Below are 27,333 nucleotides of genomic sequence, written 5' to 3'. Positions count from 1 at the left end.
TAGATTAAAAAAGTAAGATTTTTTGTTTTTCAGAAAGTTAAGAATATTTGCGCACAATAGGAAAAATATTAACATTGTTTACGTAACACTCTTAATACAATAAGATTGTTGAATAAAGGCTGAACATGCTGTTTATTCTGAACTTTGAGTTATTCACATTCAGAATAGAAAGAGACCACAGAGGGTCAAGAGTGTGCCTGAATTATATATGAAATATAAAGTGTTACTCGACGACAATATTAATATGTTCTCTTATGTCTGCGAAGTACAATGTTTAGGTCTGGGAATCTTGGTAGCGCTACAATACTTAGCAAGTAATGATTTTACCAAATTTTATCAAAAAATTACAGTCCCTGTAATGTGAATAATAGTACTTGGCCATATTTAAGTGTAACAAAAGTGTATGTCACTTTCTTGAATAACGTCTCACAGCAACAAACAGACCTGCCAACATTTAGTCTGGCTGCTTTAAAATTGGTTAACAACCGTAAGGTTTCCTGCAATGATGATTGCAATGGTGTTCAGCTCTGGTCCTCTGTCTTCAGTCTGTCCTCAGCCCTTACTGCAAGAACCGCAACAGGAACCTGAGTGTAGTCACCTGTTGTGTCAGAAACCTGAATTAAAAAATAAAGAACACTAGGAAACAAATTTAGGTAGGATGTTAGGACCCATAGTTATAGTGTGTTCACTCTGTTGCCAATTTACCTATGGTAGGGCACAAAAATCAAGGAAAATGATAGGGAGAATGAAACCGGGCAAACTGCATTCAAAATAACATGTTTATTTCCATTTATTTGACCATGGCGAACTTTTAGTGTGTTAAACTTATCAAAAAGTTGGAAAAAAGTTATTGGCCAATGGTACGTTGCACAACTTATGACATTAAAACTTAGTTTCAGTTCTCAGGCATCAGACAAAACAACATTGTTCTTTAGACTAAAGAGGCTTCATGTCTCAGAAAAAATTAAATGCCTCAAACCTCAAACAAAATGACTTCAAACTAGATTACATCACAACTTAAGACCAAGAGGCCTCAACATCATTTGTTTGCAAAGATTTTTGTTGTTGTTGTTAATGACCTGAAACCTTTTAGTCTGAGGTATACTGCTGTTTTTTTTTCTCTGAAAACTGAGAACTCAAGCTGAGGTCTGATGATGTCCTAAAATGTACACCATCCCATGGTCATATTGTCATTATGAATGACTGTACTTACAGAGAAGCTGAGGAAGAACTCACAGTGTGTGTTGTGGTGATGTCTTGGACCTAACAGGAAAGATGACAAAAGTGATTAAGCAGAAGACAAGTCAAGAAAATACAAATTGTCTCCATGTGTGAAAATGTAATATATGTACATACATACACACACAGCAATAGAAGTAGTAGTTATACAAAGTAATAGTAGCATATCGAGGGCTAAAAGCAAGCAAGCACTGATATAAAGTGGTGATGATGAATCTCAAACAACACTTACTTGTGTAAGGTGATCCAGATCCTGAGGTTCCTATACTGCATATACTTTGTAATGGAAACTCTGTAGATCTCGGTAAACACCTTAAGAAACAAAAGTATGCATCAAGGATTTTGCATCAAGGATGCCATTTAATATCAATAGTACATTTGACCATTACACACATCTCTCAAAAAGAAATGACCAGATTGCAAAGATAGATGGAGAATGCGTTAGGTCTAAAACCAAAACGTAAGGACTATAAACTTGAGTCATGGAGAGTGACCTTAGGAACCTTATAACACAACTTTCTCTGAATGTTACAATTGAGATTTGATAAAATCTTCCCTCTTGTTTGATGAGTGTGGTGTAAGTAGATGTAGGCAGGTGCATATGGTTTAACATGGTGTAGATTAGGACTGGGCGGTATGACAAAATTTTCATGTCACGTTTTTTTAGAAAATCATATCGGTTTCACAGTATTTTATGGTATGTTTTTTCATGCAAGAGTGTTCTTACCCACATTTTCTTCTAATGAGAAAATAATTACTGCAGTTGATTGGCTTTAAATCTCATGCTGGTCGGCACCAGAAATACTAGTCGTTTAAAATATTTATCAATATTTCATTCATACATGATGCCAGTTATCTGCTGCCTCAAAGATTTTTTGCAGCTGAAAATGTTCATAAAAGATCAATTTTGGCCTCATTTTATTAAAAAAAAACAAACTCTTCCATTCATTAATCGATTAATTGTTGCAGCTCTTCTTGCCATTACTTTGGAGTATCTCAAAATAAATAATTTATCAAATAATCATTTAAATAATATTATGAAACAGAGTAATCAACTATGATAAAAAATTATTTATTGTGTTGTGGTTGACTACAGCATTAGTGGGTCATACCTGCCATTATGTGAACAGAGCAGGCCTGCTGTCCATCATCTTTCTCACTGGAGGCTGGTCTTCCATGATTGTCTGGTCCATCCGTTTTCTCACAACAGCCAAGTTTCCCCATCCCCAATTTCAACTAAAATAAAATATTTTTTTAAACAATTACAGACAAGTCACAATAACAACTATATCTTACACGGTTGGACTAGCTTAACTGATATATTAACTGATATTTTAAGCAAGAACACACCGGTAAAGGTTTGCGGCAACACAAGGATGAAAACTAATTCGGCAAAACTAGCAGCACAAGCTAATTGAGCTAACAGCTAGCTAACGACTAGCTTTTATGGCGGAGCTAACATAGTGCCTCGATGAAGTAGCCGGAGCTGCGGTCGACGTGGTACAGAGGGCCTGGCAGGAACAACTAGCGTTCCACTGAGACTCACTCTGGGTTGTTTAGACCGAGCCAGAGCACTTTTCTTTGGGTCTTTTTGTGTTGAACTGCTGCTACTGACTTCTACCTGCTAAATAAAGTTTGCCCCTTCAACAAACACACAAATATATCTTACACGCACACTAACGGCTAACGACTCAAAAAGTTGTCCGGTGTTAGACTTGTTGTAGCGGATTTTTGCGTAGTATAAACTCTACACACTTACCGACATCGACGTTAGATCCACTTTTGCTTGAGTGTAGTGTCACCGGGATGATATATTGAGGCACCGCTTGCCTCTTTCTCTCTTAACAGCCAAGTTCGCTTCATCGTTTCAGTCGAATTTGCGCGCCATGCAGGTAAGTTCTTCTTCTTGGTGTTTTTTTGCAGGGTGCCAAACAACGGCAGAACCTGTTGGTGCAATACTGCCACCAACAGGTCTGGAGTGTTATGTGCACAGTCCTGTTTACTCAGAAGAAAAAAGTAAATATTAGAGAAAGAAGCAAGTACGAGGGCAAAAAGTACAGATAACTCAGTTTATGAAGTAAAGTTAAAATACTAGAATAAATTAAGTAAAAAAAATTAATTTAAGTAAGGACAATGTTTGCATTTAGAGTGTGGGACGCTCGGGGCAAAGTTGGCCCACCATAATGTTTGATTTAGCCTGCCAGAAGTTTCTGGTTTTAATTTTATTTAAAATGTGCTGTTTTATTTCTGTTTGTAACCTGTCTTGTCTAATAGAGGCAGAATCTTAGTATCATTCTGTATTTTGTTTACAGTACAATAACTGTGTGCTTTTGGCTATACATACTATTTGCCTCATCCATCCATCCCCATCCCCACCCATCCACCCCCTGCTGAAGACCACTGTATTAAATGACGTCAGACTGGTCTCACTTATGTTGATTACAGTACTGTCATTAGATTTACAGTAATTATACTGTGAAATGTATTTATGTTTATATTACCAGCCAACTGCCAGTAAGTTACTGAACATTTTACAGCATTCTTGTTACAGTTCATATCAACAGACAGATTTATTACATTTCCTTTATAATGTGTATATTTCTCACTTTGCATTTCTCAACAGTGATATTAATTTCATACTGAAAGAAGTTATACGTGTTTCCTCAAGGTTTCCCAAAAGCTCTGGACTGGAATTGACTTATTCACAGCGGAGGGATCAAAACAATATTCATCATTGATATATTCTATCATTTAATCATTATTACTGATTACCCATTTCAGAATAATGTATATTATATACTAGGATTATATTATATTATATATTATGGGGCTATTTTAATTGCTGCATATACTCCTATGTAGCTTAACCTATAATATTATATTATACCTTAATTGTTAATACCTTGTATTCATAAGAGATCAGATAAAATAATAAATAGTAAACAGTAATATATAATAAGTAAACCAGCAAGTTTTAAACAAGAGAAAAGAAAACAATGACAACAACATAAACAAGAAACAGACTCAGCAGGTGAGTTAATGCTATTACACATAGTTTTGAAATGTAGATATTGCACATTGTTTGATATGAAATAATATTGCACCTGAATGAAATATTGCACACCATGGTATACACTGAAATTTCCCCAAGTATAATATTGATATTACACATTGGTTTACATTCATATTCTGGTCACTTAGTCAGCTTTGATGTGTGTGATCTACATGGATGCAGTGTTAATTGTAAAGTCTGACAGCAGCAGAAAGGAAGGACCTGCGATATCTCTCCTTCACACACTTTGGGTGAGGCAGCGTGTCACTTAAGGAGCTGCCCAGTGCTGTGGAGTGTCCTTCATAGGGTTGGACTTGTTCTCCAGCAGGGATGATAAGTTACAAGCCATCATTCTCTTTTCTCCTACCACCCTCACTTGGTCAAAGGGGCATCCGAGGACACAGCTGGTCTTCTTCATAATTTGAATCTGTAAAGTAAGAATCTTAATTAATCAAATAAATATGAAGTAAAAAGTACAATGAAATGGAATGTGGTGGAGTATAAGGATAAAGTAACATGTATTGGAATTACTCAAGTACAGTACCTAAAAACTGTACTTAACTACAGTACTTAAGTAAACATACCACACCATTGTTGTATGAAGTAAGGAAATTAACTGTTTAGTTAGTTACATTCTGCCATTGCTTTTAGAAAATAAGTCAGTGGTGGGTTCTAAATATTTAATGTATGTGAGTGCATCCTATTATAAAATATTCTTTGTCATAAGCTCTGCATGATATAATCCAAAAATATGTGTTACTTTCTTGGACATTTTATAATTATAGGCTAGTTGGCTGGGACTGAGATCATTTTAACTACAGCCTACCAGTGGTGGAAGATGCATTATGATATTTCACTTGAGTAAAAGAAGCAATACTACAGTGTAAAAATACTATCTTACAAGTCCTGTATTCAAAATCTTAAAAGTACAAAAGTATTTGCATAAAAATATAGTTTAAGTACCAAAAGTAATAAGTTAGAATTATGCTGAGTAAGCCGTTTTTGAATTACATTACTGGACAGATAATTATTGTGTACATAATGTTACAATTGGTAAAGGTGGGGCTCCTTTTAATTACTAGTTACATATCATAATGTAATTATTTATTTATGTTTTGTCTCAATAATTTTAATCTTAAAAAAGTATTTGAGTAAATGTACATTCCAGCACTGCTATACAGGTCTACTAGTAATCTAAACTTAATCATAAAATATGGTGCACTTTTATAGATTAAATTTATCTTGTTATGTAAAAATATGTTTGTGCAAAGTAACCAGTAACTTAAGTTTTGAAATAAATGTACTGAAGCAAAAAAAAAAAAAAAAAAAGGACAATATAATACTGACATATGGTGGAGCAGAGATATAAAATAAGTAAATGTAATTAAAACTGTTTAGTTGGTTCCATTCCACTACATTTTAGCATTATAGAAATTAAGTTACCAGTGGTAGGTTTTAAATGTTTAATGTACGTGAATGCATCTTATTATAACCCTTGCTCCCATGGTATCATCCAAAAATATAATTTGCACTGGGACTGATGTTCCATCGTATAATTTTTTCTTCGTAAGATTGTGTCACATTGTTTCACTTTCTGAGGTTAGTTTTAGTGTTTGAGACGGGTGGGATTCCCAACCTTTCAGGAAATGACGTAATGTTGTTATTATTCCAGGAAGAGGGGACGGGGAAAGCACTGAACTGCGTCAACAATTGTTTTTATGATACATTCGGATTTCAGCTACTGTTCAACATGGCAACTGGGTAGGTTTATGGTTTATTTTATAAATCTGACTGATAATACAACGGCTGATGATATTCCCTCGGTTTGACATGTGTTTTTGGAAGCTAACTCTTGAGAGACAGCGCTGCTAACTGTTTACGTTAGCTAACCTTGTCCTCCAGTTGATAGCAATGCTCTCTAGTTAGCTGCTCCTATTTTTCGTTAAGGGCGGTGTACTAATCTAATGCTGTGTGATTAACTCGTTAAGTGAATTTTTTATTCGGTAGTAGCACATTTCCTCGAAACAAATGTCTCTTTGTCTTGCGGTTAGTGCGTGGTCTTGTTTAGTAAAGTGTGTAACCAACGTTAGCTAGCTAGCTAGCTAGCAGCATGGCTAACTTAGCCAGATATGTTCAGTGTTTTCACATGAGGCCTCGCCTCGTAGTTTTTAGTTTTCAGTTGACAGTCATCCATTACCGATGACTTTAGTCAAATTTGTGTTTCTTGTTGATAACTTAGGTGATTGCTATACATGACAACGATGTTCTGAGTTTCGATCATCAGCCGAGGGCATGTTTTGACTGTCACAGGCCTAATTACGTCGGTCAAAATTATATCAGCTGAGGCCCAAATGGAAAATTTTACCCACACGTTCATCATGTGGCATGTTCTTAGTGTTAAGTTTAAATAAAGGTCGTTTGTATCATGGAGAGTCCGCTGTCATCTAATTTATGGTGAACGAAGTGGCATCATGACAGTATTTAAGATTTTTATGCCTGCACATAAAGTTGTCCAAAAGGCAATTAAAAACGCATACTAAATTAATGCTACTTATTGTACTAACAGTTAAGTTATCTTGCTAAACAATGATTCAAATAAGAATGAATTTCATTCGTTATGATTTAAGTAAAAGTCTTAATGTAAGTTTTACTTTTACTTTTGATACTTAATCACATTTTATAACTAAGGTTTAACATTCTTTACAAAGTCATATTTTTATTACCCCACTAGATAAAGATTAAATATAAGTCACAGATTCTGATACAAGTAAAAAGTATAAAGTATTACTAACTATTATAAATCAAGTAAAGTTGTGCTTAAGCATTCTTTACAAGATCATGTTATTATTGTCACATTAGATAAGGATGAAATATAAAAAAGTATAAAAGAAGTTTCTTTTTCTTTCTAAAAATGTGAACATCAAAATCAAATTAAACATTGTTTACTAAATTAAACCATCTATTCAACTTAATGTTTTGAATTAATAATGAAGCCTGTTTGTTCATCATGCATTGGAAGTGAATGATCATGACCTGTACTGTAAACTTGGATGTCTTGGACCTTGCTTGGATTTCCCACTGACTAATTATAATCTTGCTCATCATTTGAGAGCAACTTCCTGGTGACAAACTTGGATTTTTTTTTCTTTATGTCATGACACAGATTTCCCTTACGGACATGGGCCACCAGCTAAATGCTGGTAAAATAAGACAGTGGCTGGTAGATTTCAGACAAAAAGTAATGACTTACTATTATGTGGCTGGCCTGGTACAGTAGATTATCAGATTTTAAAAAGTTAATTTCCCACCCTTGAGTTCAGCAGTTTATAGTCCTACACTTACAGCTAAGCCAAATCAATACATTTGTTGAAAACGTAGAATTGCAATTTGTCTTTTTGTAGATAGGTTCCTTCAAATCAGACATTTCCTAAGTAGGGAGACGGATTTCAGGGAACCCCTCATCACAGCCAAAAACTGTGTGTTTACTGTCACTGCACTTTAAAAAGATACATTTTTCCTGAGCAAAGCTATTCAAGGCAATCCTGATATTAGCCATGATCATGTGTTGTCCTAGATCCTTTAATAATCATTGTATTTGCTGTCTAAAAACCAATAAAGCCTCTGTTGGAATATAAAAAATAGTTAGCCTAATAACCTAATTCCACCAGGCACGGCTGCGTTATGGCTGTGTCATGTCAGCTGGAACTCATAGTGGCCATTGTACAAAATGCTCTTAATTCCATCAGCAGTGCCTCAGCACATCCCAGAAGCAGCTCTCCACTCTCATTCAAATATACACAGAATCAAATTTTGAAGGATGCTGCAACAGTTAGCATAGAGCAGATTTAGCGGGCAGGAAGTTGGACACAGAAAGCAGACAGAATCTGGTCAGTTTACAGAACAAGAGACCCTGTGCAGACTTGTGATAGTAAGATAGACAGAAAATGAACTATTCAACTGTGCAACCTAGTCATTAATGGTAAAAGCACAAAAAGCAAGGAAAGAGGACCAAATCAACAAAATCTGAGCAAGTAGACATAATCAGGCGGTCAAAACACTCTGCTGCTGAAACGCTGCTGGTAGGAGTTGAAGCTGTGTGGAGGACAGATCAAATACATAGCACAGATGTGCTATGCCTAGTGGAATCAACCAGTAAGAGCACATTTAACACTTATTGCACTCATTTGGGTGCCTCCATATGTGTTGCTAGCTCCACCAGCTAGCAAAGGCACTCGTTGTCTCTGTTTTTGTTAGCCACTCCAACTAAGAAAAGACACCTGTTGTCTTTTGTCTGTGTTGTGAGAGTGGTGGCATTGTGATATGAATGGCTTCACAGAGACCAATTTCATCCCAAATTTCAGGATGTCAAGGGTTTCCTTTTAATAACATCTGCCCTTAACATCTGAAAAACCATCTGATAAGAGTCACATGAATTCAAATATGGCCATTCAGACTGAGTTCACATTGCAAAAAAACAGAACTATCTGATTTAAGAACACATATGAAAGTGGTCCTGAATGTAAAAATTGGCATTTTAGTTGTTTCTGTGGTTATTAATTCTAATAATTTATCTTGTTTTATGTCTCCTCCTGTGTAGCCACTGCTGAGTAATTTATGGCACTGTTCCTGGACGGGACTTTATTAGATAACAACATGGACACATCAAACTTTGCCCACGTCATCTTCCAGAATGTGGGGAAGAGTTACCTGCCCCATGCTGCATTGGAGTGTCACTACACCCTGACACAGTTCATCAAACCACATCCAAAGGACTGGGTTGGCATATTCAAGGTGAATAACCCTCTTTAATGTATTATAAAAGCCTTTGAAGAAAGCAGAGGATATAAATAAATACTATTATTTACACACACATATATTTATGTAGTTTTAGACAATGTACGCTAATGATTAGAGCATATTGTGTGTGACATATGGGAAGATGAATCTCTAACATACTGTATGACATCTTGACTATACGCATGACTTAAAATCTATGAATCTGTGCTACTGAACATTTTGGAGGTATACTTAAGAATTTTATTTTGCAGAAATTACAGCACTGTTTTACTAAAGAGGGGGAAACAGTATTGATTTAGTGTTGAGAAAACTGACATTGGGAGTGCAGCAGTTGTCATCTTTATTTGAAAAATGAGCTTTGTAGAGAGAATTGAGCACTTTGACCAACTGCCACACACTTGAGTGTCCACATGGATTGTGTTATACGATCACATTAAATCTAATACAGTGGTAGTAATTTATTTTAGCCTCATCTGTAGTGAATTGTAGATGTAGTCGGAAGCATATGGCTCCAACTAAGCTTTTCTAGACAAACATGCGTTTTATCTACCAGAGATACGATGGAACCTGAGATTAAAACACACCAGACAGAAGACCAAAAAAAGCAAACTAATGGCTGTCTGTTTGTGTTGCATTCTACCTGAATGTGCTCCTTGGTTAAAAGTCAGAAATCTGTGATTATCATGCACTATTTCATGTAGTGTGCTGTAATACCATTAAGCCAAAATTTTTTCAATTGTTCATGTCTGTCACTGATGGAAGCCTTGTATTTATCCTGTATCTGAATAAATATAGGTAGTGTGTGCTATTCATGATGGCTTTTGGATTTGTGAAATGCATGAATACAGATGTTTTGCCAAGCCTCGCTGAGAAATGAGGTCATGTTGGGATACTGGAGTTGGATCAAGTAATGTCTGGAGGCTGTTTAAATCCTGGATTCAGCACTCTGTTGTAGCAGGGTGCCACATCACATTGTGTTTAGCCTCAAGGAAGGCACTAACTGGTAATGCAGATCTTAAAATCCCTAATTTCTTCAGCCTCTAAAACACGTAGGTGAGCTGGAAGGGGCTGGGTGCAGGATCATAAATTGTGAAAATGTTCCTGGCAGTGCTGACAGATGAGACATTTGGTGCCAAGTTCTTGGATTTGCAAGCATAGAGATACTTGAGTACTCTGTGCATTGTTGTTGGCTCCTTAATGCACATGTACTGACTCCAGATCAAGCGGAGTGAATTCTCCCTTAGATTGTTTAGAGTGCTCTCACTTTCCCTGTTTTTTAAATCTCTTCAGTACTGTTTTGATCTGAATATAGTGCATGTTCCAGATGTGTCTAAGTCAGTGTTTCTCAAATGGAGGTACCAGTACGCCTGGGGATACTTTGGAGTACTACCGATGGTATATTGTTATATTATATATATATATTATATATATAAAACAACGAACACTAGTTGTCACTAGTTTTGCTCATTTGTCACCTGAACCAGTGCCTTCACAGAACTGCCCATTATACAGTTAATGGAAAAAGTGGACAACACAGGTATCACAGTTCAGAAAAGCTGTGTGTTGAGTTCCCTTTTCTGTATTGTTTGCTCACGTTTCCATTTGGGCCACCAAACATGCACTTTGGCCACCAAATTTAGGGGCTACCTGTGGGGCTGCTGCTGGAATTTCTTTTGTCCCTGAATTGGGTACATCATTGAAAAAAGTTTGTGAACCAATGTTTGAAGTGATGCAGATTAGACTAGAAAATTCCCTTGGGTTCAGATGATTGAAATGTGTGAACCAATCTGTAAGTTGGTTCAAAGAATAATTATGACTCAATTGAAAATTAATTATTTGCTGTTTATGCATTCACATGTCAACCTAAAGTATTTTATAGATGTTTGAATTATACACCTTTACTTGGCACACCAAAGAAAAACTAAATATGATATCGATGACAAGTAAATGGGAAACCGGTTCTTGTTTGCACATGGACAAAAGCAGCCTTTGGCCCTGTGTTGTTGGAACACTTAACATACTGCCTGATGCAGACTGTTCTCAGCTTCATGGAGGAATGTTGTTGGGACAGGTTGTCAAGAGTGGCCTAGGAGAAAGCAAGCACAGCTTTATAATTAACCTGTCTCCAAGCACAACCTCTCTGTGTGATTCATGAACAACTAGCTCCTGAATTTATACAGTCTGACGGGCACACAGACAATACATTACCTCCTGCAGCAACATTGCCACCGCCTTCTGTCAGCTTTTTTGCCAAAGTATGACTTTGCTGGTATCATGTTTAAACTGAGATACTGCCCGACTGATATGAGTTTTTTGAGAACTATACAGATTTTAAGAGGAAAAGCAGACTGTGCACCGATTTTGCACCAATGTGATTATGTGAAGCTACAAGAAGGTTGTTCTCCTAAACCAATAATATTTAAATTATTTAAATCTGTTACAATTAGTTTTAAGTGGTTATGAAACAGTTTCATTTTCATACTGATGCCTCTGTATGACCTACATAAGCAACCGAGACCGTACATGGGAAGACAGGCTAGACAGGCTAATTCTATATACTTTCCACCAGGGTGGATTCTCTGTGAAATTAGATCCAACAAACTTTTGTTAACATTTTCCCAGGCACAGGTATAGTGAGAATTCTGAATTATTTTACTACCAGTCAGTGAGGGGCAGTTTGTGAAACAAGAGGCAGCTTCTCGGCATTCACTCCTGCCTCCTGGTAATGTGAACAGTACTAGCACAAGCACCCTGCTCTCCTTGCAGGTTAACATCCACAAGTTTGTGTTGAATGAGGTTACACATGGTTCTGGTTGCGTGATTATATGCCGGTTTATTCTAACACAGTTTACATACAACCTTATTTTCATTTTATAGATCAAAATACTGCCGAACTGTGCAGGTTTTACAACATGTTATTCGCCCTGTTTTGCTAATAACAACATCCAGGCCATATGGGCATTAGTGCAGAGAGAGGGGGGCTGCTGTCAAGTTAACCAAAGATGTACATTAATAACATATTAATAAATAGTTTGAGCAACTTGCATTTCTGGTACTGACTAGTTAGGGTAGCAACATTTAATCATTTAGTGGACTCATTGTGCACATTCCTAATTGGTCAAGCTCCAATCTAAAATATCTATTGCATTGGTATGCCCTTATTTTGTGACTGGTTGGAGATGTTACTCTTGAAGTGTTGCCTGTGTTATCGCTTCAGTCACCAGTTCAGTTTTTTTTTATGGTGGCTCTGTGCCGTCTCTACCTCGTCTCACATTGCAGACCAGTCTGTTGTAAGTGAAAGAGTTCCTCTCAGAGTTTTCACCCACCGCCACCTTTGCAGCTCTAATGAGTGGACTGGTAGCCTTCAGTAATGACACTCACTAACTACGTGCATGTTTTAATTGCTTCCTGTTCTTTACTGCTGGTGGCTGGAGCTGCACTGGTAACAATTGGGGGGGGTGTGGGGGGGTTGAGCACTGGGGCCTTCTATCTCTGATTCAGATGAACACTTGTGGTATTGTAGCTGTAGGCTGTTTGTACACAGGTGAGAAAACTGGTCACATAGTGAAAAATGCCTGTCTTCCTGACATCACATAACTTAATCTACGTGGCAAAGGCTGGTGTAACGCACTGGTTTGACTGGGCTTGTTGTTGATGCATGTGTGTGCCTGAGTGTGCACACAGAGAGCCAGCCAGCTCGATGTGACTCTGATTTTGTTTGACAGTTTTATGGCAGCGGACTGAAATTATGGATGTAGTTTCTGTACTCCCTCCTCATCAGCCATCAGTTAACAACACATAAAATTCATATAATTATATTTTGGTTTTCATTTTCAAGTCACCTATGTATAAAATTTTCACCTATTTTCCTCTTCCTGTTAGAAGTGAGTTGTAGCTACATTTCCACAGTTAGGCTTGTTCATGATGAGGGCCAGGCCACATGCATGTGGTGACCAGGAGTTGGGGTGGTTTACAGAAGTGATCATTTTTCTTTGTTAGGAAAAAAGTCACAGTTTGCATGGTTTTGCACCGTCAGATTGAAACACCCATGATTACAGGAATAAACCAGTTTGAGATATTTTGGAAGTGGCACTGTGTGGATTCTAGGAAGTCTCCCTGTTAATCCTTCATTGTTATTATCTTACTCTGATGTGGTGAGAACGTCTGGTTGAATGGATTCCCCTCAATGTCTCACAGGTTGGTTGGAGCACAGCGAGGGACTATTATACATTCTTGTGGTCGCCTCTCCCTGAGAACTATGTGGAAGGCACCGCAGTCCACAGAACGGTGGTCTTTCAGGGTAAGATCATACCATAGTTTTATATAACTTTGACACCTTTTAATAACCACACATATCAGAGGGCTGTTCAGAGGATTGTTAAAACTTTAATACCAAATCGGCGACTAGAGTCAGAAATTTTTCCCCACAGATGTAAGTTCTGGTGTTAATGACATTTCAGTTTATGTGTTTTTTCTCTTTTATACACTTTTTATAAAGTAACACGAGAGACTGACACGAAAGGGAGAAAGACATGTCTTATTAGCTTTTCAGGTTCCAATCCAGGACACCACATATCTGTAGTTTGTGCTCCAGATCACAAAACTGCTGCAACATAACAGTCTGCACTTTTTTTTAGTTGTATCTCCACATTCATACACTCCCAAAGGTGTAACTAAGGTTGAGTACTGAAAACCTTGTGTCATTTTTGCCAATACCTACTGGACCAAATGAAAACATAGATGTTGGTACCTGATCTGTTGATTGAAATAGTTTCCCCCTGGAGCGGACATTACAGCCACATCTCCAACCCGCTAGTTAACATTATGACAGCACTAACTCTAAATGGCTCTGGCAGCAGGTGATGTAACATCAACTAGCAGCTACTGTGAACCCGGTTAAAATGCCATGCTAAACGTTCTAATATGTTGCTCTATTTCACTCGAAAGGATTCCAACACAGGGTGGGATGTGCAACAAATGTTTCAAAACAATTGAGTGTGAAGAGCGTCACTAGATATCTAGGGAGCGTCACTAGATAAAATGTGTCTTAATGACTTGCTATTTTTATCTATGATGAGGAGACCACTGATGATGATGACAGTAGCCTTTCATCAGGTCAGCAAATATCATATTTCTGCAACTCAAAATTTATTTTGCTATTATTAGAACTGAAACTGTTATTTATATTGTGTTAAATTTGTGTTGTTCAATCAAATCCAAATTTGCCTTAGCAATAAAATCCAATAAAAGCTGTTCTTTAATGTTGCTGACTATCATTTTGTGCTTCTTTTTAAAAGTACTGACACTGTGTAGACACTGCTACAATTTAAAAAATATTGCTTAGCATTTGTTTTATTAAAAAACCCAAATAATACCCAACCCTAGTTATAATTTCACCTACCTCGGTAATAAGTAGTACAGTTTAAGATAAGGTGTGTGTGGGTGACTTTAGGATTGAAGAGGAATATATTTTACTTTGCTTCTCTGTTCTGCTCTACGAGTGCACTCACTGGATGCCATTCTTTCCCAGGATATTATGTGCCCAATGATGATGGCGAATTCTACCAGTTCTGTTATGTGACCCACAAAGGCGAGATACGGGGAGCCAGCACGCCATTCCAGTTTCGTGCCAACAGCCCCTCAGAGGATGAGCTGCTGACTGTGGAGGATGAATGCAACTCTGACATCCTGGTGGTCACCACCAAGGCCGGCTTCCTTGAGGTACTGCATCCAGTAGTGCTACAAAATAGGGCTACACAGTTAATTGAAATATTATTTAAATTGCAGTATGGCCAAGAGTTATATCCTAACCACAGAAGCTTGTTACAGACCCCAACAAGTGTCACATCATTTTTTTTTTGATTAAAATGAAAATTGTAATGCAAAAATTGTGAATCGTAATGCAATCACAGTATCCCTCTAAATAATCGCATTATGATTTTTTTTTTGCACCTAGTACATTGTCTACTAGTAAATATATTATTGTAAGTGTTGGCTGTCACATACAGAATGGCTAATTATATCTCCAGGTTCATATTTGTTTTGTGAGAACATAATGCACAGTGGTGAACAACATTACATACCATTTGAGCATGGTGCTGTTGCACTTTTATGTGAAGGGCCTGAACATCGTGAACAATCTTATGTTTCTGTGCAGCAAAAGGTGGAAGAAGCCCAGAGAGAGAAAGATGAGCTGGTCAAAAGCATGGCCCTCCTGCAGCAGGAGAAGGAGCAGCTGGAGGCTGAGAAGGAGAGCCTGCAGAAGGAGTGTGAGCAGGAGAAAGAGACCTGCGCCAAGCTGAGAAGAGAGAACCAAGTAAGCAGAGAATGGACTGAGTCCATTTTTGAAGGCAGATAGGAGTGCCAGCATTAAGGGAGGGGAGGAAAATGTTTGCTGCTGCTGTAAAAATGTTCTCAGTGAAGCAAAGGGCCCTGTTCCTTTTTGTTGTTTAGTATTTGTTGTTGGTTGAGCAGAACATACTGCAAAATATGCTTAATTGTATGATTGATACTCTTTTGTAGTTGTAGTTATTCCAAGGACAGTTTAACATTTGGCCAAACAGTCTCTTAGCACCCCCTAGTGAAAGACTGTAGACATGCAGCCAAACTTGTGATCCACTTAAAGAGTAAATCTCACTCTGACAGATATGTCTGTATTATCAAAGTTGTAATTCAGCTTTTTATAGTATAACATTAAGTCTTAAAAGGAGCGTCAGTAATAATTCATATTGCTGTCCTCTGCCATAAATCTGGCTGCCTTTAAAATGGCTTTCAGATGAAAACATGATTACAGATTTTGTGGCTGTTAATTTTATGACTATACTTTTATATGATTTTTTTATGTGGTGTGAATATAAAGATTCCAAAATTCTGTCTATAAACAAACTGTAAAAAAAAATAATTTCCCTTTGCTTTTTTCATGTCATCTTTTGAGTTTGAAAACTTTGCGTGGAGGTATAATGTTCAAATTGATTTAAAGTTGCATTTCAAAGACAATAAAAGTTTTTTATGTTTTGAACAAGTTTCCTCAAGCTTAGAAGCAAACACAGTATACTAGCAGGTTACAATTATTTTGTCATGGCAGTTTATATCATCTAGATTTATGGAGGACTTGGCACGAATTGAAGTAAATTATTTATTCTATAAATGAGTGATTAATTTGTTCAATAATTCATCGTGCACGTAAATGAACTGAAGCATTTTTTTTTTCAGTGTTTTATTTGTTGCTCTGCCTTTTTTAAAAGTTTTGTTCCACTTGTTTCCAACATTATATTTTATTGTCTCTCAGGAGATGCAAAATTCTTCCCAGGCCCTGCAAGAGGAGAAAGACGAGGTAAAGAGGAGGCTGGAGGAAGCCACAGCCAGAGTTATACAGCTGGAGGAGGATCTGATTGGAGTCACCCAGAAGGGCCTACAAAAAGAAACTGAGCTGGACGGGTGAGTTCATGATTGAGGTGCATGTTGAAGATTCATCAAATTGCCATTTTTTTGGTTACATGTACAGAGAATTATATTTTTATTTGGTAACTTGAAAACTCAAAACATTATTTGAGAGTTTTGTCTAGAAGTAACTGGTTACTTATGAGTGTTCTGTAAAAACAGCATAAACTTTTAAAGTGCATGATCCAGGATACCCAACGTGCTTTGCCTGGGGGGACACTTTTTCAAAATGAATGGAGGCCAGGGGCCAACATCTTTCAAAGTAGCTGACTTTTTCATTTAACTAGATTGGCTTGATGCAAGGATTGACAGATACATCTTTTTTTTCCTCTATATTTTATAACAGCATTTTAGTTGTTATTCAACATAAAACATAGCTGCTCCTCCATCATACAATGACTGATTCATAAACATGAACCTTAAATGTAAACTGCTCCTGCCAAGGACAGAGTGAAAACCATATTTAAGCTCTTTTAATATAAAATACACATTTAGGGAACAGAATTATCTTCATTTCTGCATTCACATCTGATCCTATTGCAGGCCGTCATGCAAAGATCAGCCTTCATTTATCATACCATATCATTTATCATACAAAACTGACATATTTATCCCTCCATTTGGGAAAGACAGTGTGAATCAATTAAAAAATGGTTGGATGGTTAAGAGGCAGCAGGTTGAGTATCACTGCTATAATCTATGGTCATTTAACAATTATTCCAAACACTGAATGTGAGCATAGAAACTGTGACAGGTGATACAATTTGTGACAATTTTATGACCTTTTCTTTAGCCTCAAGGATCGAGTGAAGAAACTTATATCAGAGAAGGAGGCACTTGAATCTCACCTCAAGAATGAGAAGGATGAGAAGGAACTCTACAAGGTAATGTACTGTTTGTATTTCTAACTTTATTTATGTAGCAGCTTTCATAACTGCCATTACGAAGTGCCTCACAAACGAGGACAAATAAAAGGCACAAGAATAATAAAATACAAAATCTATCAACAAACAAATAAACATTAATACATTTCTTGTATGTTTCCTCAAAAGAATTTTACAGTCTGTATGATATTTTTCTCATATTAGATTTCCCAAAATCAGAGGTCCAGTTCAGACTGTTTTTGTTTTTCACTTTTTACTGCCATGATTATTCTGCGTCCTTTTGCCCAAACATTTAGTCTAAACATGGTATGCCTTATTCTGTCTTCTTCTGGCACGTCTGGTGTTTCTGTGCGTCAGTTGTGGTGGGCACTGCGCAGGAACTAGGAGTGCCACATATTGTACTGTCGCCACGGAAATGGAGCCAAAAACCCATACCTCATTTAACTTGCACCATCACACTGGGGCTGTTGCACAAGGCAAACTTTATGGGCCTATCTCCATCTCTGTTTTGTAATTGAGGTCATGCAACATTTATTTTAATAGTCATATGCTCTTTGGTACATGATCGTGATTGGTGTTGTATAAACGAGGCAAAAGCCAACTACTTTATGTTTTATAACTTCTCTGGTGTTTTATAACTTCTTCGGTGGGTATGTGTTTGCATCTGTGTGTGTGTGTGTGTGTGTGTGCGCACCAGATTCACCTGAAAAACCGGGAGCTGGAGAACACTAAGTTGAGCGCAGAGCTGCAGATGCTGAAGTCTGTAGACGTGAACAAGGAAAACACCATCGCCCAGTTTAAAGAGGAGGTGGGACGCCTGCAGACGTGCCTCACTGAGAAGGAGAAACAGTACAGAGAGATCCTCGCCAAAGTTCCCTCACTGGTACAACAAGTTTAGTTTTAAAGCTTTAAAAAAAGTCACAACACCTTCATTCTTAGAAATATACCATGTAGGGTTCTTCAGCTTGTCCACATACACAACCCCTTTTGGTTTCAGGTAGAACCTTAGGTTCTACTTGTAACCCTTTAAGTGAGTTCTACCCATTAACCCGATGTTGTATCTCTAACCATCTGTGTAGGGTTCAACCCAGGGCCCCCTATGAGAGGTTCTAAAGGAGAACCTTTCTGTGGTGTAATGGTTCCATCAAGAACCCTCTCTGGGGGTTCTATTTGTAAACCTTCTAACAGTACTAACAGGAAGCCACTCAGGGGGTTCTACTGAAAACCTTTCTTTATATTCCAAAGACTATATCAAGAACCTTTTTATAGGTCAAGACTTTTATCTAGAGCTCACCCGGGAGGTTCTACTGAGAACCTTTTTGTATTCCAAAGATTTCATCTTGAACCTACCCTGGGGGTCTTTGCCAATAACTTTTTTGTATTCCAAGGGTTTTATCTCAAACACTCGGGGTTCTATAGAGAACCCTTTTATGTTACAAAAAACTGTTGACAGCTTTGAACCTTTTGGAGGTTTTATTTCTAAGAGTGTAGGCACATCTGTCACATACAGTGTTTAAATTGATTAATTCTTATACTCATATTTCCAGATTAGTAATAAAGAGGAAAAAGAATAACGCATAATAAGTTATTTATGGATAACTTGCAGAAATGAAAAACCTTCACCTTTAACGTGTTTGTGTCTGGCAGGGAGATATGAAGGCCCTGAAGGAGCAGCTGCGGCAGAAGGAGGAGCAGCTCCAGGCCAACCAGCAGCAGTCCGCCTTGTTAGCCGCTGAGTTGAGGGACGCCTCAAGCACCCGTGACCGCACCATGTCCGAACTGTACCGCATTAAGCTGGAGGTTGATGCCCTCCGCCAGGACAAGGATGAAGCTCAGGCTCAGTGCACCCGCCTGATGGAACAGATGAAGGCAGAGGCCAAGCAGGCAGCTGTAAGGATGATACTCAATCTGCTAACAGGCTTTATTGATTTAATTAGCTTTATTTGAACCATTAGTTTTATTATTAGATGCGTTTAATATAATAGTAGGCAGGAGGAATAGAAGTCATTCAATTGACTGTTGATATGAATATATAATAATGTTTTGGTGTATGGTGTTTGCATTATCCAGGGCTCCAGCAGAGAATGATTAAAAAATGTGTGTGTTCCCCTCCCCTTTCATTTTACTGTCATAGAGGACTACAGAAATCAGAAAATATTAAAATCTGAGAAGCTTAAATCAGAGATATTTTCTTCTTTTTTAAAAAAAAAAAATCAAAATGATTAATCAGTTATCAGAACAGATGGGAATTCGTTTAATAGTTGACAACTAATAAATGAATGTGTGGTCATAGTTTCAATAAAAGTAATAAATAATTTTGAAATAATATCTCTGAAGATAATAATATCCCAAATAATAGAGCTAATTTTATGAGAATGTTAATCTGTATTCTTTTTTTTTAGTATTTAGTAAGAAGTAAGTTGAAATCAAAGGCTGCATCAACAATTCTCCCACTATTTTGTATTTTTGTTACAAGAGTGGTTGTCTTAGTGGTTGTTATATCACACTTGATACCATATAGACCCTTTTTAATTTTAAATTTTGAATTTGTAAATAACATTTTTTCCAGACATGATAACATGAAACAAAAAAACCCTTCTTTCACAGAGGGTTAACTGGTTCTGCCTGATCTTAAGTAAATCAAAAAAACAGGGCAACACTCTCCCCTGAACAGCACAGTTTCAAGATTACATGTGATCATGAAGGCGTTATCAGTCGTTAAGAAGGCGATCTTTTCTGTGTTTGGTGTATGATCTACTTTGTTGTGATGTTTTTCCGTCAGCTGACCAAAGCAGCAGCAGCAGTGGAAGAAGCTGCTGCAGACCCGGCTGTTGTAGCAGAGCTGCAGAGAGAAGTGGAGGACCTGAAGCTGCGGTTGCACATGGCTGCAGAACACTACAAGGAGAAATACAAGGAATGTCAGCGACTGCAAAAACAAGTGCTCAGACTCTCTGAACAGCAAGGGGTACGTCCCACAGGATACCAGCCGACATACTGTATACCTGTCCCCCGACAAGTGAAAGAACAGAACTTCCATCAGATTTATGTCACACTCTGCCTGCCAATCACATCCCACTAAATGCCCTCAGAGATAAAAGGTCCTTTGTAGGGCTGGGGATCCTTTAAAAAAATTATGTAACCAGTACCATTAAAGTGATACTGATATCAAGTACTTAGTACAAGTACTTCATTTGATAACTTTTTTCTACTTCATTCGATACCCTTCATTTTAATGGAAGTATTCTCAAAATAAATTTTACACTTTTTATGCATTTATTTTTGTCAGATACCACAGCCATGTAGTAGCATGTTTTAGTTGCATCTCGTCATGACAGCTCCGTCAAATACGACACGCTGGACTTCATCTCACCACAGACTGTGAGGGTTGTAGCTGCTGTGGCCCAGTCACACATCAGATTAGATCAAAGAATGCTTGTGGTGACCTGCTGCAAGAAAACCATACAAATAGTACTTTTTCTAGATCTGGATACAAAAAGGATTGAATGCAGTTATCACTCACTTCCGCTTGGTACTGGGTTATTTCAGTCAATACCTCAAGGTACTGTGTACCGATAGACCAGCCCTAGTCTTCAAGTCATTACTCAGTTTGTGTTAATTTCTTGACTGGAAGGAATTGCAAGACACTTTATAAGATCAGACAAATAAATCTTTATTAGCCTTTAAAGTGTTTGTACAAGACATTAACACATGCACATTTAATGTGCCTTTGTAAAATTAATACAAACCTATTTAAATACACCAAAAAATAATTTGCTGTAAAATTGTGTCATTTTGTAATTTTTCTCAGTAGCATATTTTTATTTGTGTTTTTACTTACGTTTATTTGTGCTGTCTACTGATCCTGCGTGTACACGCTGCTTCTTTCAGTTCATTGATTCTGTCTTCCAGTTGGATTTAGGGCTGATTTTAACACTTTCCCCCCGTCTGTAGGAGCTGAAGAGAAGCTCAGCACAAGAGGCCACAATAATCCCTGCGTCAGTGAGCCCAGACACATCAGTGCCAGGTACGTTATATCAAACTGTGCCATATTGTACGCTATAGAATGAGTCACTGCGTTTAAAACTGCAATCATTTATCAAAATCGCACATAAAGTTCATAATGTTGTAAAACTTTACCAGCAGTGTAATTTCTCGAGTGCTTGTCATGTGTTTTCTATTTTGTCTTTAGAATTCAGTCAGTCAATAATTTTTTTTTTATAGACTCTGGTCCTTGATATACTGGTATGTGGATGGGCATTTAAGTGTATATTTAGATGCTTGCTTTATTTTAATAATCAACAAATAGCAAAATAACTTTTTGCTTTAGCAAACCAACTTGACTTGCCTTCATTGTCTACACAGGGAGTCCAGGTTCTGCTGATCCCATGCTGGAAGCCATCATCCAGGAGAAGCTCAAAGGCATCAGCAGGGAGGCGTCTGACAGGAATGACAAGTACAGAAAATGCAAGCAGATGCTACTGGTAAGAAACTGATAATTTGCATTGTTTTATTGATCATGTGCCCCCAAAGTAAATGTTCAAACTCTGTTGTCAAAGACCTGGGTTCTCCAAAGTTATAGTATGTGCTCTCTGCGTTAGTAAGACTAAAGCTGTGTTTACATGAACAATATTTCTTCGGTCCAATTGAAATCCTTCTGATTAGAAATTCCAGCCTCACTGCTTACATGGAAGCTAAATAAAGAGGTCTGGTAAGGTGTGTGTTTAAGGGCCCCTAAGTATTAATCAGAATATAACTTTCTGACATGCACAAACTGCTTCTGTTCAATGTGAAGTGTCTAATCTGTTGGAAATATAACAACAGAAGAAGTGGTTCTGGTTTGCCAACTTCCAGTAAACAAAGAAGTAGAAGTGTTTCCACATGGTAATTTTCAAGATGGACCCTCATCGTATCCTGTGAACAATATTAGTACCTTTTAATCTTTTAAGGTTTCTAATCAAAGATATTTATTCCAACCAAAGAGAAATGGTCAGAATAAGCATTTACTTGGTTTTACATGTTTTATTTTCCCTATTGAACGGGTTATTAAAGTTTTGCACCACCTCTCTTAATCTGATTCAATATCTCTACTAATTTGGCTGGACTGGGTCAGTCTCATATGATTTAGGTCTATACATGAGGCACTTTTATGCTGATTGGGCATTTATTCTGATTATTTGTGGAATATTGGGGTCCATGTTAATCGTGACATGTGATAAAAATATGATAATGACTGATAAATATATCACTTGTTAATATCTGACTGCTCTGCAGGAGGAGAAAGATCGTAGCTGCATGTTTGCTGATGAGTTGGCCAAGATGGAGGTGAAATTTAAGGAACAACTAAAGACCAATGAGAACCTGAAACTGCAGTTGGCAGCAGAGGAAGATCGCTACAAGGTCAGTTCATCAGACACTCAGACCATTCGCTGCCAGTGACGCTGTGCTGCTTTTAAGCAGGTCTGTCTTTGGACACTTACTGTGTTTTTACCTCTGGGTATGGCTGGTCTAGCTCAGGGATTGAGCCTTTGATGCTATCTTTCCCCTTGAACACAGTCACTCTGACAGTGTTGTTTATGAGCAGGCCTATCTGTGAGACGACATTTTACTGCTGTTTATGTCAGGCTCTGGAGACAAGCAAAGCTTGGCTCCGACCAGTCATCTCCAGTTGCCTGGCTAATGCTGTGCTTGGCTCAGGTCAGGCGGATATTTGCTTAGTGTCTCAGAGGAATTCAAACAGGTTGTTTTGCTTTGAGCAGTATTGTACATAAATCAGTCCTCTGCAAAGGGAAGCCTTTTATGGCTGTGATCAATTAATGTCACGTACTGAGTTCTGAGAGTATTTCAATGACGCCGTTTTCGATCAGATGTCTGAGAGCTGAAAATGTCTCATTCCTCTGTTGTTGTGTTTTTTGTTTACTTCAGAGCCAGGTAGCTGAAAAGGGACGGGAGCTGAAGGAGCTGAAGGACACGCTAGCACTTGTTGTTAAGGAGAAGGAAAAACTGGAGGGGGTTAGTGACAGCTTTCATTTTCTCTTTTATAGACTTCTTCCACCCTAAAAATTCCCTGAAAAGTGCTATTCCTCTGCCATTTTCCCTCTCCCAGTCTGGTCTGTGTTTAATATGCCTCTAATTGTAGAAGCAAAGTAAATGAGTTCTTATTTTCCATTCCATTACTTTGGACCACAGCAAGGTCCTCACTGGCCTAAAATATTGCTTCGAGGTAATGCTGTTACAGCTAAGAGGAGCAGAATGACCCAATTTGAGGTTTAGACTGTAAATTAAATTGGCGTCTGCAACTAACATCAATAAAACTCAGCGTCCTGTTCTCTTTGAAAATGAGAAGAGTTTCTTTTTTAATGAAAGCGCTAATTAAACTGTTTGTGTGAGCAAGAGAAAAAGCAAGAAGTCACAACTCTTGGGCCGCTGTGTGATTGAAAGAGGACAGACTGACAGACTGGGAATAGTAGAGAGACAAAACCAGATTTTTTAGCTCCTCAGACAACATGTCAATTTTTTTTTGCAATTGGTCTTTGTTGTTGTGGAAAAACTGTTTAAATGCAGCTTTTTCCTCCCCAGGAGCTCCAGAAGGCCAGCAGCAGCAGGAAGGGAGATCAGGGGGGCAGTGAGAAAACCAGTTTGGAGAGTAACCAGTCCAGTGTGCCTTTATTCCTGCAGTACCCTGTGCCGTACGCCCAGGATGCCCCGACCCCTCTGCTGGTCTCTCAGAGCCCCAGCAAGCTGCATTTTGGGAACCCTTACTCCATCTCAGACTCAAAAGGTGGGTTTGTTTTCTAACTCATGCCTAACTCACTTTGTTGAAAAATTTGTAACAGTTGCAGAATTTAGTTGACTTGTATCTACACTGGCTGTGTCTCTGAATTTTGGACCTACAGATGAGGGAGATGAGGAGTTCTCAGATGACCAGCTGCTCAGGCTGCCCCCTGTGGGCCCGCCCTCTTGGGACAGTAATGTGGTGTGTATCCAACCCACCCGAAACCACAGCCGGCCAGAAGGCCACGAGGAGTCCGAGGAAAAGCAAAACAACAACAATGTAAGCTTCTCAGACTACACTGTGTGTATTCTCTCCCATGTGCAGTTACATGCTTAGGAATGACTTTTTATTTTTTTTATTTTTTATTTTTTTTTGCTGGACTGCAAAAGTGGCCTGCCCTACAAACATGGTTGTCCTTGACTGACTGCATGGCAGAGTTTTGGAGTTTCCCCATTGGCTGTTGGTCTTTCAGAATGAATCCATTTTCAATAATGTCATCAGTGGGGCATATAGCGAGTCCCCCGCACACATGTGGTCAATGGAGCATGCATCCCCACTTTTTGATCACACAACTTTGCTATTCTTTAACATTTGATTGAATTTTGACCAGTTACGTCTGCCTGTTGCATGTTTATCTGTGAGGTTGTCATAACACTCAGTCCAAGCTGTGTAAAGTCCTTCTCTTTCTCATCTTGATGTTCCGATAAAATCAAACTTTAAGTTTGATATGAAGTGCGGTCTCTCCAGCACCAGACAGAAAGCAGCAACCTGTGTAGTTACTTTGGTAACGGCTGAAATCTAATTTTAGGAAAACTCACATACTCTAACTCAGATTTTATGAATATTGTCGTGTGTTCTTTAAAGTCGACTTTTTTATACAATCAGAACAGTGAAGATAGATAACAACACTGCTATCTAGCAGTTGGGGACTTAAACACAAAATAAACTACTGTCACGAATCTTTACATGTATCACAATGTCAAGACACAGTATGTTTTGTGATGCTGTATCAATTCTCAAAAACAATTGCAACACTCAAGTGTATTGATATTTTCTAACATCCATAATTAACAGCGTTATGACAGTGTTTAACCAGCACTTCATTTAGTGAGAAACCTTTTTGAAATGGTTCACTGACAGAGGCTGGAAACGAGCTGAGGCAGCAAAATATAGAATAAATATAGTTTGTATAGAAATACTGTCTAGCTTTATGGATTATATTGATACTTAGTTGACAGAAGACCATCGACATATCACACCCTTTATCTAATTGAAAAAATTGGTCACGTTTTCGTATACGTTTTGATCATGCAGCCATAAACCAGGTTTTGACCTAGTCATCTTTTTTTTGTTTTGTTTTTTTCCTAGGGTAATACCAATGAACAGCCTGCAGCAACTGAAACTCACAGCCCATTTGTGAATGATGGACAAACCGCCTTCTGCTTTGATCCCAGGTAACACACAACTCACATGCCCAAACTCTCATAAATGCTGTTCAAGTTTGCTGCAACCTACATTTTCCTAAACCTGTGCATTGTAACATGTGTAAAGTGTTTGTTCTGCTGCACAGCCCCCTTTTGTTGGAATTAGTCGAGCGGCAGGCCACCCACGTTGAATCAGACAGATGCTCTTTATTAGCCTGTGCTTCTGGTTTGCCCACATCATCACTTCACTGCTTATTAACGTGAACTTTCTCTTACACCCACCTCTCTCCCTCTTCTTCTTCTTCTGTCCTCTTCCTGTGTGTAGTATGGACATGAAGCGATGTCCACTGTGCGAGGTCATCTTCCCACCCAACTACGACCAGAGCAAGTTCGAGGAGCACGTGGAGAGCCACTGGAAAATCTGCCCCATGTGCAGCGAGCAGTTCCCGCTGGACTGCGACCAGAAGGTGTTTGAGAATCATGTGCTCACTCACTTCGACGGCCACCCGCTCAATTTTGACTAGATAAAAACAGAGAGTCAGCACATCCGCTCTGCCTACTTCCTGTCACCATTGAAATAAATCACTCAGTCTGCACTCTTTTCTGCATGTAATGGTGTGAAGATCCACTCTTTAGGACTATACTGACTTTCGCTTTGTTACTTCAACTTAGAGAAACACTTTGAAGTGATGTGACATTTTGAAATGACATTCTAATTCAGTGTATATGGCAGGGCTTTTTTTTATAGGTGGCAGATTTCCCTTCATTTGGATTTGAGGAATAATTTAGGGGGATAAGACTGTTGTACGTATATATACTGTATACTGACTTTAAATTGACTCAGCTCTCACAGATCTGTTAGACTACAGGACGTAACGAATCAGGGAAAGAGATAAGTGTTTACCAAACTTACATTTAAGACATCCAACCAAATGGTTCCCCCTTGAACATCACTGTACAAGTCATTTGCTCCTTCTTTCTAGAAAGCAGCCTTGGTGCACTATATGCAGTCAGGGAGAAACCTTCAGTGATTACATTCAGACATGATTATACAGTATATCATCAGATCATCTATTTTAGAATAATTAAAGCCAATGATATTGTGAGCGCCTTGATACTTTGTGTATGATAGATTTGTGTTATGTTAGGTTTCCTTTGTTTTGATTTTAACTATTTAATTGGGTTTTTGTGTCAGAATTCTTAAGAAATGTCATATCATCAGCTAATCAGTGCATGCTGAGCTTATGTTCAATTTTGTCCTTTTCATTCTTCTTTTACAGCATTAAGTTATTTCATTCTTAGAAACGTTTCATTTGTTAAGTGAGTTTCATGTATCTAATACGAACTAATAAAGTCTGTTTGAAAATGAATTGTGTCCGAGCCAGAGTTATTGTAGTTTTTTATTTTCCATTAGTTTGTATTTTGTTTATAATCTTTGTTTTCAATTCAGTTTAGTTTCCATTAGTTTCCAGAGTGGGATTGCTTTTTTCAGTTTTTATTTTTTTCAGCATGTTTTGTTTTAGTTTTTATGAGTTTCAGTGTAAGTTTCTTCTTATTATAATATGGGGAGTATTTGTCAGGGTCAAGATTTAGTAAGTTTTTGTAGATACAGTATCATGATCGGGTATTAAAGGGGCATCCTTGAAAGGACAAAAAGAATTCAGAGAAATCTCTCCACATAGGGACACTGAAAGCCAGCATTAAATGGGCCTCCTGCAGTCCAGA

At 38.0% G+C, this 27,333-nt stretch overlaps 1 protein-coding gene across 2 annotated transcripts; it reads left to right on the top strand.

The window, feature by feature from the left end:
* Positions 1-4,588: 4,588 nt before the first annotated feature.
* On the top strand, positions 4,589-26,978 carry tax1bp1b (Tax1 (human T-cell leukemia virus type I) binding protein 1b). Of its 2 annotated transcripts, none has more exons than XM_084726525.1 (19): positions 4,589-4,725; positions 5,964-6,052; positions 8,889-9,082; positions 13,286-13,388; positions 14,619-14,809; positions 15,246-15,404; positions 16,377-16,525; positions 17,322-17,412; positions 18,110-18,295; positions 19,060-19,302; positions 20,195-20,377; positions 21,364-21,436; positions 21,775-21,893; positions 22,684-22,809; positions 23,335-23,421; positions 24,088-24,190; positions 24,306-24,463; positions 25,553-25,638; positions 25,934-26,978. In XM_084726525.1, the coding sequence occupies exons 3-19, from the start codon at positions 8,906-8,908 to the stop codon at positions 26,130-26,132; spliced, it is 2,433 nt and encodes an 810-aa protein (XP_084582651.1). In that variant the 5' UTR covers positions 4,589-4,725; positions 5,964-6,052; positions 8,889-8,905; the 3' UTR covers positions 26,133-26,978. The 2 variants fall into 2 exon arrangements, with proteins under 2 accessions (XP_084582651.1, XP_084582650.1); XM_084726524.1 differs by having other exon boundaries at positions 23,989-24,190.
* The last annotated feature ends 355 nt before the right edge of the window (positions 26,979-27,333 follow it).

Source organism: Lutjanus erythropterus, chromosome 9 (genome assembly GCF_056507025.1).
Source record: "Lutjanus erythropterus isolate fLutEry1 chromosome 9, fLutEry1.hap2, whole genome shotgun sequence".
Taxonomy (NCBI): Eukaryota; Metazoa; Chordata; class Actinopteri; order Lutjaniformes; family Lutjanidae; genus Lutjanus; species Lutjanus erythropterus.
The sequence above is the reverse complement of the archived record's forward strand: the minus strand, read 5'-3'. Positions and strand labels throughout refer to the sequence as shown.

Bases quoted from the DNA above. Each gene is read 5' to 3' on its own strand.
- tax1bp1b (XM_084726524.1), top strand. From the start codon at position 8,906: ATGGCACTGTTCCTGGACGGGACTTTATTAGATAACAACATGGACACA. The intron at 23,422-23,988 runs GTTAGTGACAGC...TTTCCTCCCCAG, and splicing joins AGAAGGAAAAACTGGAGGGG to GAGCTCCAGAAGGCCAGCAG. The intron at 24,464-25,552 runs GTAAGCTTCTCA...TTTTTTTCCTAG, and splicing joins AAAAGCAAAACAACAACAAT to GGTAATACCAATGAACAGCC.